Below are 16,226 nucleotides of genomic sequence, written 5' to 3'. Positions count from 1 at the left end.
GGCAACAGGAATCCCTTGAATATCACTGAGCAGCACAACTTGAGAGAAACCGACCTACCCAAGGGAGGGAGGTCGCTCCCCCACCCCGTCCTCAACTCATCATGACTTGAGCAGCTTTGGGGGAAACAGGAAACAATCAGCATATTATAGACATGGGGGGAGCAAGGACACAATCAGAAACATGATTCAGGGTGGGAGGGAGGAAAATTGTGTAGGGAAAGAAATGGAATCACAAAACACTACAGTGAGCAATAGTTACATGGTAAGACTACAAACAGTGAGAACTGGTTTAACTACAACTAGTGATAAAACTATATTGGGGGGCGCCTGGGTGGCTCAGTGGGTTAAGCCACTGCCTTCACCTCAGGTCATGATCTCAGGGCCCTGGGATCAAGCCCCACATCAGGCTCTCTGCTCAGTGGGGAGCCTGCTTCCCCCTCTCTCTCTGCCTGCCTCTCTGCCTACTTGTGATCTCTCTCTCTCTCTCTCTCTCTCTGTCAAATAAGTAAAAAAAAATTAATAAAATCTTAAAAAAAAAAACTATATTGGGATGAGGAGAGGAGGTGGGTTGCAGGGTGAGAGTGCCAAAGCCTCTATCACAATAGGAAGTCAATAGATTTGGCTCTAGTTGACAAATTAAGAAGTAGCCTATAGTATGAGACTATAATTTAGAAATGTGAAGAAGAAACAGCTGACAGACTTTAAATGTTTGCCTTTGAGTCGCTAGAAGTGACATTAGAGGATTGGGGCAGGAGACTAAGGTTTCTTGCTTACAAACATTTTATTTTGGTTGTCTTTTAATTTGCGCATGAATTACTTGAATTAAATTGTTTTAATTAGAAGAGGTTTCCAACCACTAGGAAACAGTTATTTACTGTTTACTTTGTCCCTTTTACATCATGATGTGAGTTTTGAAATTTTTATATGATTTTCTCATTTTATAGACTAATCCAGTATTTTCTAGTAATGATTGGACAAAGCTCCTGCAATTAAATTGTAAATAAAAAGGAACCTCCTTATTCCAGAACTCAGTTTGTCATAAAGCTAGCACCTAACCCTTTGAAAGGTAGATTTGCTTGTTTGGGATGGGGGGTGTATTACCACCATGTGGTAGTTCTGAGAAAACAGCCAACATTGTGACTGTTTTCATAAAGGAGTAAAACAACTTGTTTTTTTCTGCTTGGCAGGGAAGAGACCTTTTATCATATTTTAATATTAGTAACTCTCTCAACTTTTTTCTATTATTACTGAATCAGTTTGCCGTTTGGTTATTTGTAAGCAAAACTTGCTAAAAGCTATACAATTTTACTCTTGAAAATCAATCAAGGTGAACAACATAGAACTTTCTCCATCTACTCCTTGACTAGAGAATCCTGGGTTCCTGATGTTTACTAAGTAACGGAAATGTATTTCTTTATCAGGTTTTTTTTGGGGGATTGCAAAAAAAATGCTGACAGGGTTGATATTTGACTTAGGAGATCAAATTTTCGACAGTAACTTTCAGACCAAAACAGGTCAAAAAGAATGTCCCAGCTACCTATTAGCAAGGTAAAAATTGAGTCTGTAGGATATACCATGGAATGAGAAGACCTCCACAGAAGATAAAGGCTTAAGTATCTAGAAGTAGAACTGTTTTTCCATTCTGTCTGTTCAGCTCCTCATTCTCTCACACGCTTACCCTCCTGGCCAGTGACAGACTTGAGAATCACGACTATTCTGAAGTTTCTTTGGTTCCTGCCATTCTAATGTCTAGACACTGTCAGATTATGAAGGACATTTATCAAAAACACATAAATTCCTTGAAATAGGGTGGTATATATTAAAGTCTGTTTAAAGACAGATAAAGAAGAACATTTGCTTTGTAGATGACTCAATAAAGAGTGATTAATTACATAATGTCCACAACAGAATTAAGGTCATATTTAGCATTCTTGAGTCAATATGTGCAAAATTAAGGATCTTCAATATACTTAAAAATGATCTGGACTACCTCTACTAGTGATGTGCATGGGGATAAAAAAATGAAGCCACAAGAAAAAGGGATTATTTTTCTCCTTCCCTACCCCCCACCTTTGTGATAATTTTCCTTGGTAACTATAACATGTTTTCATTTACATCTTCCACCGAAGACACAAAAACAACAGAGTGATATAAGGAGGGAATAAATTATGGTTGTATCTATATAAGATCAACCACGTAATTTCCAGGGCCCAGTGCAATATGACCCATCAGGTTACAGCTAATTACAATTCCTAAAGCAATGCAATTTTCTTTAGATTACCAATCCACTCTCAGTACTTAGCTAAGGGATTTTTTTTTTTTAATAGGTGCAAAATAAAAACATAGAGGGGCAAGATACAGCCGACAAGTGTTCCTTGCTTTCCAGCCATGTAGTTAATACTTTCTACATGGTGCTTTCTGCCCTCGGAAACCTGAGTTTGGCTGGGCTTTCCAAATTGCCAGTGATGGGCTTCCCTTCCCATTCTCCCGTCTGACCATCTGCTTATTACCAAGTACAGGGTAACTAAACTGTTCAACCACAAGAGAATGACTAATGGTTCAGGGGGGTGGGGAGTGCACTTTTGGAATATGCAGTACTTAAAACACCAGCTGCTCGATTTTTGGGTCTTACAACTCAGTTGGCTATGAATGTCAGGGAAGACGTTTTCATTTTTGGAAATCAAATTTCACAGACTTTTAGGGGGAAAACAAGTCAGCTTTTTCTTAATTTTACTGCCAGCTTTTTTAAAATATCAAACACATGTTTTTGCCACATCTTCACCTCTTGATGACCAAGAAACACTCTTTTGAAGGACACTCTGTCACATTCCAGGAAGGGACAACATCTAACTGAATGGATATGTCACAAAAGAACACGCTTATCCCAGATTTCTAAGAAGGAGACATGGAAAATAAGGAATAAATACTCAGCTCAGGTTTCTGAAGGCAGGAGAACAGGATTCTGCACCACGGGTTAAAGTGGTTAAACCCTTGCTCTATGCTCTTCTGTTCCTGTATGTTCAGGGTCCATCTAGAGGAGCTGGCTAAAGGCATCAAATCAGGGATCGCAGGGAGGGAAACAAGAATTGTGAAGGCAAGAGGGATCCCACATTCAAAGCATCTTTCCTCTCTTCTTCCTCCATGGATATGATAGGTCCCTGTGTGCCACCATGAGTTTTTCACTAAGGGAGCTGCCATTTAGTCTTGGACACTATGTGTCCTCTTCCCTAGAATGACCCTCCTTTTTCCTTGCCGCTCTGAGTCCACACGTGGACTCAATAATTCACACCTCTTCTCTACTCTTGTCGCCTGTTACATTACCATGGAATTGCTACTTTTGTTGTATTTTTATATGAATGTCCCCAACTAGGTTGTGAGCTTTTGAGACCAGATGCCATGTGTTGTTTTGTTTTTCTCTTCCAAACTGCACCAAGGCCTGGACCTGTTAATAAGATGGTGCCCTACAGAAATGTGTAATAAAAGGAGTAACTGATCCTCTTGTCCCAACCCACAGTTCTGAAACTAGACAGTAAGTCTTCGTCACAGATTATTTTAAGAAAAGCAACTGGAATCTTCCAATTGAACACACATACACACACACACACACACACACTCACACACACTCACGCACACATACTTCTTTTCCTATCAGGTCACAGATTTTAAACCCAGACTAACCTTCCATGCCTCTTTAAGCTAATGGCATGTTGTATAACCTTCACAAATTAATGGAGTTGTGAGCCAATAAGAGTTTATGCTATTGATTGCCTTTGAAGTATTTACTTTTGTCACACTCATTTCAGAAACTTCTTGCTTATAAGTTTGACATGATTGACGCAGAATCCACTTTCCATATCTAGTGCTTTCCTCCACCTCCATCTACAATTCCACTTTGTGGATCGATGAACAAGGAGGTAATTAAATATAAATTTAAGTCACAGGTTTTCCTTCTCTGAAATATAATATATAAAAAACAACAAAGAAACATGGAGGGGGGAAATAGGGAGGCCTTTCCCTCAGATGCAGCTGAGAATTTCAAGAAGAAACCATCACCAAAAATTTCAGGAAAAATCCAGAAGCAAGAAAAGTCATCCAGGCAACTGTCTCATCTTCTTTATGGGAATAAACCCAAGGTAAAATTCAAGAATTCATTGGTTAGCCAATGGTTGAAGGAGCCTGGATAAACCATACAAAAGTCCCAAAAGAAAAGCCAGCTGCAAAAAGGGAGGACCACTGTATCCTCTAGTACTGTGACCAAAGACCCAGAGACTCCCGACCTTTTGAACAAACTTAGCATCCAATCCAGTGACTGTCTCTGAACAGCCCCCCTAAAACAACAGTGCTGTGGTTGAGTAGGGCCAAACAGTTCATCTACAGGAAAATATAAAATCAAAAATATGAAATTTTATAATATAAAATATACATGTACCATAGTGTTTTACCCACAAAGAAATAAAAAAAAAAAAAAGATGAGTTTCTTTTTCCATACTTTATGTGATTTGCAGTTAAAGGGGAAATTTCTAAGTCATGGTACATTGTCTCCTTCCCAAATGTCAGTATGTTCAAAGCCACATGACATATTGCAACTTCTCCCAAATATCTGTGGATCCTTAGCGCACTGTCAAGAAGACTGGTCCAAAGGCTTGATTCATGTTGCTGCCTGACAGATGATGTCTGGAAGGCATGCTGTCTCAATGGACTGTGCTCCGACAGTTACCTTAGTCATCAATTCCCAGAGAATTAACGAGTACCATTCATCCCAATAATAGAAACCAAGGTCAGGGCCTCTTCCATGCTCTGTAATTCCATTAGCAATGCACAGAAAGCACTTGGGTCATAAGCTCTGTAGACCTTATAACTGAGCAAATGGAACTGCATCTTGTTTTCAGAGAGAATCCTCTGCGAGCACACCCTTTGTCAATGATTTGTTGTACATCAACGATCAGTATACTTACACATGTAGGGAAAATGCTGGTAAGGGAAAAGTAAAGCTGTCTCCAGCTGCCAAGAGTTTCAAGCACTGTTTTTATTAAAGTAAATGCCAATAGAAAACAATTTTAACAAAACTATGTCAGATACTTGCAATTATGGGCAGACCTTTTTAAATTGTGTACTCAGTCAAATTTTATGTAAGCCACTCAGTCATTCTAAGTGGCTACCGTAGGACTGATTTCAGTTTTCATTATTTCATTTTAGTTTTTATTATTTTAGTTTAGTTTTTATTCTACCTGCCATGGTAAAGTGAAAATGGCCTTGAAACTAAGAGTTGTCATCATAAGCAAATAAATCTGGTTACAATGAAACTTTCATCTCAAAAATCTCAAGCAGCACGCTTTCCTAAGCTAAACCTTACCAGCCATTCCCTCCGTCCTCATAATTCAAATTGCTTCCAACCTGGCATAGATCAAAAAAAGGAGAGAGTAACCTGAAAGTTTGAAGCCACAGGCATAGATTTGAAATCTGGCTTTGACACTTCTTTGTTTTCTTGACAAAAAATAAGCATGATTGTTTTACTTTATAGCTATATCATACTGTTGCTGTAAGATTTAAAATAAGTGCTTAGCACAGTGCCTGGAAATTAACAAATGATAACTTATTGTTTTAGTTTTTATTGCTATTGAGCTCGTAAAATGTGTGTGTGCGTGCGTGCCTGTGTGTGTGTGTGTGTGTGTATGAAATCTATGTTTTGAAACATTTGGGGTTTTTTGCCCGGTAGATTCTAAATGATCCACAGTAATGGAGGGAAGTTAGAGGCATGAATAATTCAAAATAGCAAATCATCCAAATACCAGCTGTATGTGTTTTTAAGTGTATTTTTAAATTTCATTTCAAATGTATTTCTAATGCCCAAAGAAATGACTTCAAATCAAGGAATGACACCATGATGTGAAGTCCCAAGTAAAAGGGATCTGAGGAACTGTCCAGTTTCCCCGCCCCTCTTCTCCTCCCCCTTGCTTCCTTCCTCTCCGCTCCTCTCCCTTTCTCCTCATGCCCTGCCCGTCAAAAGACGGCAGCCACAAAGAACCAGCTTCAGGCAAAATTTCCACCTCCCACTCTCCCCTGAATGAGGGCCACTGGTGAAGTGTTGGTGATTCCCTGCTTCAAGGCAGGCTTCACTCCCCAAACACAAGTCCCGGGGGCTCATGCAGCAAGTGCTTGCATGGAGAGAAGAGACCACAAGATGTCAAGAGACACGGTGTGGAGAGCAAAGCCTGTGGAATCTGACAGACTGGGATTCTAAATCGTGGTTGGACTCTGTGACCTTGGGCCAATTGCTGATGACTGTACCTCAGTTTCTTCCACTCTAAACATGTGGGAGTCATGCCATCGGCTATCTCACATGATTTGTTAAGGATAAAATGATATATATTTTAATGTAGTCATAATTGTGTGTGTGTGTAAGGCTCAAGGCAGATAATGAGGACGTCTATATTACACTGATTTCTCTTTGAATAATAAACTCTTACTTATAAGCTGGTGTTTTCCTCCAGAGATCCGCAACATCTTTTTTGGAAAACCAGAGAAAAACAAACAAGATGCTTGCCCTCATCTAGCATCTGTAGATAATCCCCTAAACACACCTCTCCTTCCCAAATGAAGCTGTTTTCCTGTGGTGATCCTTAGGAGATACTGTCGTGTCATAAGTGCAGCATTTCTTCAGTTTTAGTGATAGGATGGATTTACCCCACATGGAAGAATTTAAGCTGCTATCTACACACAAGCATATGCACATATCAATAGTGATATCAGAACCATTAAAAAATAATAGTAATAAAAAGAATGAAGGAAAAGTGAAAACTTGCAGATCAGTTCTTACACCAGGCACTGTCCTAGTCACTTCACGTGGGACAACTCAGTTGAGTCGCAAAACCATCCTGTGAAGTCAGTGGTATTATTATCCCAATTTTCCTGTTGAAAAACAAATCAGGGAGGTCCGGTAACTTTCCAAGGATCACATGAGAGATAGCAATAGATATGTGGGAAACCAGGGAGACATGTATTCATGGTTCAGGGGAGTACCGAACTGGGAGGGGACAAAAACGGGAACAAATTGTCCATTCTCATTATGGCAGAAGATCAAGCAATTTGCAATAACTTATTTTTTTAAGATTTTATTTCTTTATTTGACAGAGAGAGGGGCAGCAAGGGAGAGGGAACAGAAGTAGGGGGAGTGAGAGAGGGAGAGGCAGACCTCCCAATGAGCAGGGAGCCTGATGCGGGGCTCAAACCAAGGACCCTCGAACCTGAGCCGAAGGCAAACGCTTAATGACTGAGCCACCCAGATGCCCCGCAATACCTTATTTTTTTAAATAAGTAAATGAATGTGTTTTTATTACATTTCTGCTTGAGAAGTACCTTGTCCCGAGAGCCTAAGATGATCTTTAGTATGCTTTAAGTAAGATGTTCTTAATTAGAGCCATCAGTGTCTGTGGTAAATAAAAAGGTGTTTGAGCTTCCAACATGATGCGTTGACTTCAGGAACACGGACTCAGCCAGTGTTTTCTTATGCGGTCTATAACCTTTCACAGTGGAGATATGATCAAGGCCCTGGGTCATTAACTCACTGATTATCCTTCCTTGCCGTGGTTATTAGCGGATGTTCTGCCTTTTCGCTGTACCACGTACGTAAGATTGAGAGTTCAGGGAACAGACATTCCTGGAGCATAACAAATCATGAGTGTCTCTGCCGCTTTCCACAGATAGATGGGTACCTGATGTCCACAGGGAGAGCAACAATACAGAGTCACACTGACAGGTGATTTCCTGGCTTGGGATCCCTGTCTAAAAGGGAGAAAGGAAAAGGAACGGGATTCTAGATTGTAACCTCCTTGGGGCAGGGGGGCGGTTAAAGGGACTCTGTGTGCCATCGATATCTGACTCCAGAAATAGGTATGCTCATAGGCGCTCACACATTTACAGCGGATAGAAGTCAGCCTGCTAAAGAATCTTTATCCTCATGTACCTGGCTGTCCCTACATAAATAAATAAATAAATAAATAAATAAATAAATAAATAAATAAAAGTTTTCGTTGTTTTAAAGAGACATATGCCCTCTTTGATCAATACAGTGCACATTTTCTTATTTTAATATCTAAAAAAATTATATAGCATCTTACAGTCCACGGAGTGTCCTTGTTTAATCAGAAGAGTCGAGTCCTTCCTCCCTCTTTCCCTTCTGCCCTCCCTTCTTACTTTTTTCTTTCTCTCTTTCTTTCTTTCTCCCTCTCTCTTTCTCTCCCTCTCTCATTCTCTCTTTCTCTCTTTCCCTAAAACAAAAGTATGTCATAATGGCATTTTTCTTTCTTCCTTTCCTCCTGCCTTCCTTCCTTCCTTCTTTCCTCCCTCCCTCCCTCCCTCTTTCTCTTTCCCTAAAACAAAAGTATGTTGTAATGACATCTTAGTTTTGATGAAATATATTATGCATCAGATATTAGCAAGATCTCAACACTACTTAATCGATTAAATCAGAAGAGGTAAGATTTGAAAATTGCATCAACCTTGAAACTGAAACTTAGTAACTGATGTGACAACTGAGCCTAGTGTCTCCACCATCCACAGCATCCCACATTAATACAGATTTCTTTCCTTCCCTGTTTTCTCCTGTCAATAAAATGGAAAAGAGTAAAAATTAAATTCTTAGCATTTATTGTATCTTTCTGAAACTGTGGATTATGGTCTCTATGATATGAGCTCACAACAGTTTATGCCTGTGGTTCTCAAGGTTTTGCATGTGGTGGAATGTCTTGAGGATCTATCTAAAAATTCATGATTCTCACCTGCTGCCTGGACATTCTGATGGACAAGGCTGGGGTATGGCCCAACAGGCTGTATTTTTAATTCTCTAGTAATTGTGATGCTCGGAAGTGTGAGAACCCCGGGTCCCTGTGTTTGGAATCGGTCCCTCGCCGCACAGGACCTGAATTTAGAAACGCTGATCTCAGGGGTGTGCACAGAACTGCCTTTAATAAGCACGATTATGATTTCCAAAGGCAAATGTACCGATGGAAGGAAGACTTCTGACATCGTGTTGTTTCCTGTGGGGCTGGGACGCAAAGATAGAACATGTGTTGGGAACACCCCTGATACCTGATTGTGTTGTGGATTGTTCTAGCTGTGCCCCATAAAATCGGACGCATCATCGATGGGAGTCCCGCAGATCGTTGTGCAAAACTGAAAGTGGGAGACCGGATCTTGGCAGTGAACGGCCAGTCCATCATCAACATGCCTCATGCAGACATCGTGAAGCTCATCAAGGACGCGGGTCTCAGTGTCACCCTCCGCATCATTCCTCAGGAGGGTGAGTGCCTGAGCCTGGCTGCCATCCATGCAGGGCAAGAGGGTCCAAAGTTTATTCTCATTGCCACACTTGCAAAAATTCACACACCCATGCGCCCCAGATCCTGTTTTCTCCGTACCAGTTTCATTCAGAGATCAAGCTGTGTGACGTTATAGATAACAAGTGTGAATCCCAAAACCCTGGGTTATTCAATCAGCCCCTGTGGTCCCGGGAGTACTCTTTTTATGGTGATATGAAGCCAGAACCCATTCAACAGAGATGATAGAGTTACAAATCTGAAAAAGAAAAAAAGTATTTGTGTTCACAGTGAAGCTTCGGAGGATTCTTCAAAGTCAGATTGATTCTGAAAAGCTGGAGGAAGTTTTGTGGTATAAAGAGAGCTCATTTATTTTTTTTTTTTTTCAGCATAACAGTATTCCTTGTTTTTGCACCACACCCAGTGCTCCATGCAATCCGTGCCCTCTCTAATCCCACCACCTGGTTCCCCCAACCTCCCACTCCTGCCACTTCAAACCCCTCAGATTGTTTTTCAGAGTCCATAGTCTCTCATGGTTCACCTCCCCTTCCAATTTCCCTCAACTCCGTTCTCCTAACTCCCCATGTCCTCCATGCTATTTGCTATGCTCCACAAATAAGTGAAACCATATGATAATTGACTCTCTCTGCTTGACTTATTTCACTCAGCAGAATCTCTTCCAGTCCCATCCATGTTGCTACAAAAGTTGGGTATTCATCCTTCCTGATGGAGGCATAATACTCCATAGTGTATATGGACCACATCTTCCTTATCCATTCATCCGTTGAAGGGCATCTTGGTTCTTTCCACAGTTTGGCGACCATGGCCATTGCTGCTATAAACATTGGGGTACAGATGGCCCTTCTTTTCACTACATCTGTATCTTTGGGGTAAAACCCAGTAGTGCAATTGCAGGGTCATAGGGAAGCTCTATTTTTAATTTCTTGAGGAATCTCCACACTGTTTTCCAAAGTGGCTGCACCAACTTGCATTCCCACCAACAGTGTAAGAGGGTTCCCCTTTCTCCACATCCCCTCCAACACATGTTGTTTCTGTCTTGCTAATTTTGGCCATTCTAACTGGTGTAAGGTGGTATCTCAAAGTGGTTTTAATTTGAATCTCCCTGATGGCTAGTGATGATGAACATTTTTCATGTGTCTGACAGCCATTTGTATGTCTTCATTGGAGAAGTGTCTGTTCATATCTTCTCCCTATTTTTTGATATGATTATCTGTTTTGTGTGTGTTGAGTTTGAGGAGTTCTTTATAGATCCTGGATACCAACCTTTTGTCTATACTGTCATTTGCAAATATCTTCTCCCATTCCGTGGGTTGCCTCTTTGTTTTCTTGACTGTTTCCTTTGCTGTGCAGAAGCTTTTGATTTTGATGAAGTCCCAAAAGTTCATTTTCGCTTTTGTTTCCTTTGCCTTTGGAGACATATCTTGAAAGAAGTTGCTGTGGCTGGGGCGCCTGTGTGGCTCAGTTGGTTAAGCGACTGCTTTCAGCTCAGGTCATGATCCTAGAGTCTGCGGATTGAGTCCCGCATCGGGCTCCCAGCTCCACGGGGAGTCTGCTTCTCTCTCTGACCTTCTCCTCGCTCATACTCTCTCTCACTGTCTCTCTCTCAAATAAATAAATAAATAAAGTATTAAAAAAAAAGTTGCTGTGGCTGATATCGAAGAGGTTACTGCCTATGTTCTCCTCTAGGATTCTGATGGATTCCTGTCTCACGTTGAGGTCTTTTATCCATTTTGAGTTTATCTTTGTGTACGGTGTAAGAGAATGGTCGAGTTTCATTCTTCTACATATAGCTGTCCAGTTTTCCCAGCACCATTTATTGAAGAGACTGTCTTTAAATGGTGCGTCTGATAAGAATTTTAAATTCCCCCACTTAGTCTTTTGAATTTCTCTGTGTAAGGCTGCCCCCCTGAGGCCTGAAGAGTAGTGAGCATCACAACTCACAGCCTTGAGGGCCACAGGGATCTAAGTGCCTGTTCACCAAAAGTCACCGTTTCCAGACACAGCAAGTTCATTACTGGTTTGTAGCTGCTGACTCATTAATGACATTGGAAAACGCAGTCCCTGGAGATCACCGGTAGGTGGGTCGCAGCATCCCACATGGAGAGGGATGGGTTTGCTCCCCCTGGTCCCCTCTAATTTACTCTGTCTCCTGATTCCCTCTTGGAGCTATAAGACGTTGAGGCCTCAGGCAGTCACTGGACTTGCAGTATAAAACAGTGGCTCTCAGCTGAGATGATTTTGCTCCCTGGGGAATGTACAGCGAGGTTCGAAGACATTTTTGATGGTCACTATAGGGATAGGGGTACTACCGGCATCTGGGGGGTCAAGGGTGAGGACACTGCTAATCACCCTATAGGGCACAGGACAGCCCCCACAGCAAAGCATTATCTGGCCCCAAATGTCAACAGTGCTGAGATTGAGAAACCCTTCAGGGGGAGAAGAAATTTTAAAATTTGGGCTGTCAGAGAAGAAAGGGGAAGAGTGGCTTATAAAGGAATAGATCATGTCCCTTTCATCACCCAACCAAATAAAAAGAACAGAAAAGAAAATGACCATGGTCTTTTTAACCTATTATTTGCAGACACCATTACGTGTAAAACAGTTAATGGAAATTAACTCTAAGCAAGATTGCTCACTAAAAATCTGGCTCGCATTTCCATTTTCCCCAGGCTGAAATATGTCTGTTCTGTTTCTATCACATCATATATACAGATAATTTCAGTTGAACGTGTGAGGCTATTAGAGGAAAATCCAAGAAGCTGTTTTAACCAAGAACAACTTCATGAACATTTTTCTATCCGATAGTCTTTTTTTCTTTGAAGAATCAGGGAGTTCAGGGGGTTATTAAAGAATAAGACTAACAAGGCCTAGAGAGAACATTGTGAAAAGCATTTATTTCTGTTATATTAAGTTCCTTATCCAAACTTTGGAATACCAGTAGGACTTGTCATTACAACCAAAAAGTGGTGGCTTAAATGTTTTCCGTCAGTGGGCAACACTGGAAAAATAGAATAGAATATGTTCTAGAGCTCACTCCTATGGGTTATATTTTCATTGTTTTAATTGTTTTTTTTTTATTGGAATCTTTTCTCCTGACAAAATGACAAGAGACTCTGTTTCTGACCTTGCTCAGCAACACTTATAACTAATGACATAACACTAATTCTGGGAATGGTATTGGAACTTGATTGGATAATTGATAAGTTTAACCTGTCGTCTTAAAGTCTAATGGAAACTGAAATAACCAAAGCCTTGAGTCTCTGAGGCGGCCCTTTATCAGATGCCAACTGATTGCATTTGCCACTTTGGCTCCCCTTTGCAGAGCTCAACAGCCCAGCCTCGGCGCCCAGCTCAGAGAAGCAGAGCCCGATGGCCCAGCAGAGTCCACTGGCCCAGCCAAGCCCGGCCACCCCCAACAGCCCTGTTGCCCAACCAGCTCCTCCTCAGCCACTTCAGCTGCAAGGACACGAAAATAGGTAAAATTTCCCCTGGCTTTTCTGACTCGGAGAGGTGAAGGAGGTGGGGAGGAGGAGAGTTTGGGACAGGACAGGACGCGACACAGGCAGAAGAGAACTTTTCATAAAGTAGAAATCGCTATGTCCGCCTCTCTGTGATTTTGAGATGGTGTGTATGTGTCACAAGTGTGATTTTACTAGCAACTACAAGTGTCTGTTCTTCACATTAATAGAACCTTTCCTGAAGAAGTGATGAGCAGTTATAGATCCGGAGGCGCTAACGAAGCTGGAAAGCACATTGAAGAGAGTCTAGAGTAAAGAAAATAGACAAAGGCCCTTTGGCAGGAAGGAGCAAGCAACCTTGAAAGAGGTGGAAATAAGGTAGTGAGGAAAGAGGCCGGGAGCATGGTTTGAGATGAAGCCAGTGGGAGTGGTAGGGGCCCCTCTACAGGGTCTTATGAGCATGTTAAAGATTTCGGTCTTAAGTGTAGTGAGAAGTCATTGGAATGGGTTTTATGCTGAAGACGGACATCCCTGGATTTGCTTTCCAAGGCCTCTCAGTTGGCCAACTGGAGAACTGACTAGAGGCTGGTCACAGTGGATGTAGGTTACTCAGCGGTTGGAGGTGGCTGCCAATGTCCTGGGGTCAATGACGGTGGTGGCTCAGAGAGTAATGGTGGTGTGGAGAGGGGCACGTGTGGAAAGACTTGTAAACATTAATAAACGTCAGCATTTTTTTACTGCACATTGCCTTAGAGCCTCCTACCATGATCTAATGAGGTTCTTCCATTCCAGATCAAAAACTCATGTAAATAAGGCACTTTGATCTTCTAGAAGAAAAGGATGCCCTATTAGAACAGCATTGTCTTCTTATTGCGACTCGACTCATGTGTGACAGGGAGCCTGGGTTAGGTTGAGCCGTTAAATAAAGAGATAAAGACACGTTCCCATGCTGTGTCCTCTCTCTCAGAGGAGAAAAACAGAACAATCTATAGGAACGTCTCTGTGTACAAAACTCTCGCCGGTCTTTTCCATAATTCTAATGTTTTCTGAACATCTGCTTCCCAGCTTCTGCCTCCCGTGTTGGTGAAGATGAAGTGAGACCAAATTTCCAAGTCCCAGAACTCTGTGGGTTTATCACTCACAAGGCTGCAAAGCAAATATTTTCTCTCTGCCACAGGTGCTATTTCCAGAAAGCCCTGCTCTCCTCAGAGCTCTCCCGTTTGCTTTCACGGAAAAGGAAATGTCTGTTGTCCTCAGCTGGTTATGGGTTTAATCTATTCCAGGGAAGAAAAAAGACTAAAGACCGTAAAGCAAATGATAGGGAGGTAAGAATTTGACCACCCGTAGGAGGAGTGAGTCCTGGCTGCCTCAGTAATAAGCCACTGATGTGTCCCCTATTTCAACGGATCGCACAGGCTTTCCCCAGATCCCCCTTTGGACTCAGGAAGAAGTGGCTGAGTGGATGCAGTCTTTGAGCCAGATTCAGAGTCTTCTGATGACTCTCCCACTGTCTGCAAACCTCCCAGCCACAGTTCCATCTCACTTTTCCAGAGTCAGACTCCCCTGGATGTTGGCTTCTTGCTTCTGGCTTTGGGGTGGGTAATCTCATTCCTGTCATGTTACGGGGTCAGTGTGGGGAATAACATCTGGGCAAGGTCACGGTCATTCCCCAACTTCTACTACCTCACAGGTGGGACTTGTCGTCCCTTAGCAGAGAAGCAGCAGTCTTTGGAATATTTTTTTGTCCTGACTACAGAATAAAATATTTCCTAATCCGGAGATTAACAGATGGACCTGACTCAAATTTTTATAAATCAACAGCGAATTTTCCCGGAGTTCTTAGCTGTTGTTGCTTCACTAATATTAAAAGCCTGGAAAGTGCTGACTCCTAGAGGGACCTTTCTTGGCACTCTGGTTTCCTGCCTTCATTGTTGATGGTTAGCAAGTGGCTCATTTACATATGAATGAAGAGATTAATCATTTTACAGATCCCAGAATCATTTTCCTAGCTGCGTTTAAAAATGGTCAGTGTATCAGGAACTCTTTGCCTTTCTGTGGATCAGGCTAGAGATGTCTTCAAGATAGCTTGTACGCCAAGCACCCTGGATGTGTCTCCTATTAGTTCGTTTGTATTAGAAGTGCCCACCTAGCTCCATGTCACATCCAGCCTGATTCCCCAGGAAAGTCGGAGAAAATTAAATGGCAGTCTGTTTGCAAAGCTCATTCTATGATTAGGATGACTGAATGTTCTAATCCCATCTTGTTTACTCTCAGCTTGGCTTCCAAGGGACACCCCGCACACCTCTCCTTATTTATCTGTCCCTTAAAATCCTTTCAGTGTATACGTGGGAAACAAAATAGTTTTAATATGGACATGAACAAAACAGTAGTCAAGGAGAAGTGTTTGTTGAAAACAGCAAAAGAGCCAATGTGGAAATCTAAATAGCAGAGTTCACCTTCCCCAGCTAGGGCAATTAATATTTGACTGCATTTTAAATGGCGAGGTCAATGGAAGAACATTGGAAATTGACTTCTTTCACAGACTTTAAACCCTAGATGCTTAAGGCTGGAAGGAATTCTTAAAAGGCCCATATGAGGCAAAATCCCACAAGATCCCCGATCACGGGCCATGTTTCCTGGTTCTGGAACTTGCTCGTACCATCAAATTCTGTTAAAATTTGTCACTAGAAATCTGGTTTTATTATCTCTAAAATCTCATTAATAATGGAATTAACAACTACAAAGAGTAAAGGAATTTTAAAGAGGCCGTATTTTTTTCTAATCATCTTGAGTTTTCCTGAAAATAGAGTTTTTTATACATTCAAAGCAACATAATTTTTGCCCAAGCCAGGATATCATTCACTTAGAAGTCAGCAACACACATAAAAAATTAAGCGTATTTTCCTTATTAAAAACTCCTCAATGTGCAGTTCAACATAAAATCCTGACACTCGGCACTGGGGTCAAATGCGTGTTTGAGCACCAGAAGGCAGGGGTGGGTGACAGCTTTTGCATCTTAACAGCTCCTATTCTGGGTTGCTGCGTAATCTTTGGGGAGCCTACATTTCCCCCTCTTTTGCTACACCTCATGACACATCTGGTTGGAAAGGGAGCATGTAACAGATACAGCATGCCCCTGGCACACAGATTATGAAAATAGAGTGACTCAAAACAATGTGATGTCTAATCTACCAAATAGTTTTCTAGGAAGACATCAACGCATGCCAACAAATGCCGGCCAGTTGGGTTCTTTTTGCTTAACTCCTGCATTTGTGTGGTTCGGCATTGTATTCAAAGCATGTTTAAATAATCCTGCTCTCAGCATGCATACTCCCAATCTGTGAGTGCACTGGACACCTTGCTGAGCTACAAAGCAAAGCCCAAACTGTGCAGTCCCCAAGAGGAATGTGTCCCATCTGCAGGGTTAAGTTAT

General features: G+C 41.7%; 1 protein-coding gene across 1 annotated transcript in view; it reads left to right on the top strand.

The window, feature by feature from the left end:
• Positions 1–16,226, top strand: part of LOC111155266 (membrane associated guanylate kinase, WW and PDZ domain containing 2) — a 1,380,110-nt gene that overhangs the window by 1,241,445 nt on the left and 122,439 nt on the right. The window contains 2 exon segments of the mRNA XM_022515392.1: positions 9,113–9,298; positions 12,658–12,811. Coding sequence (XP_022371100.1) covers positions 9,113–9,298; positions 12,658–12,811 — 340 coding nt within the window.

The sequence above is a fragment of the Enhydra lutris genome, unplaced genomic scaffold (genome assembly GCF_002288905.1).
Source record: "Enhydra lutris kenyoni isolate GAN:26980312 unplaced genomic scaffold, ASM228890v2 scaffoldscaffold40, whole genome shotgun sequence".
Taxonomy (NCBI): domain Eukaryota; kingdom Metazoa; phylum Chordata; class Mammalia; order Carnivora; family Mustelidae; genus Enhydra; species Enhydra lutris.
The sequence above is the reverse complement of the archived record's forward strand: the minus strand, read 5'-3'. Positions and strand labels throughout refer to the sequence as shown.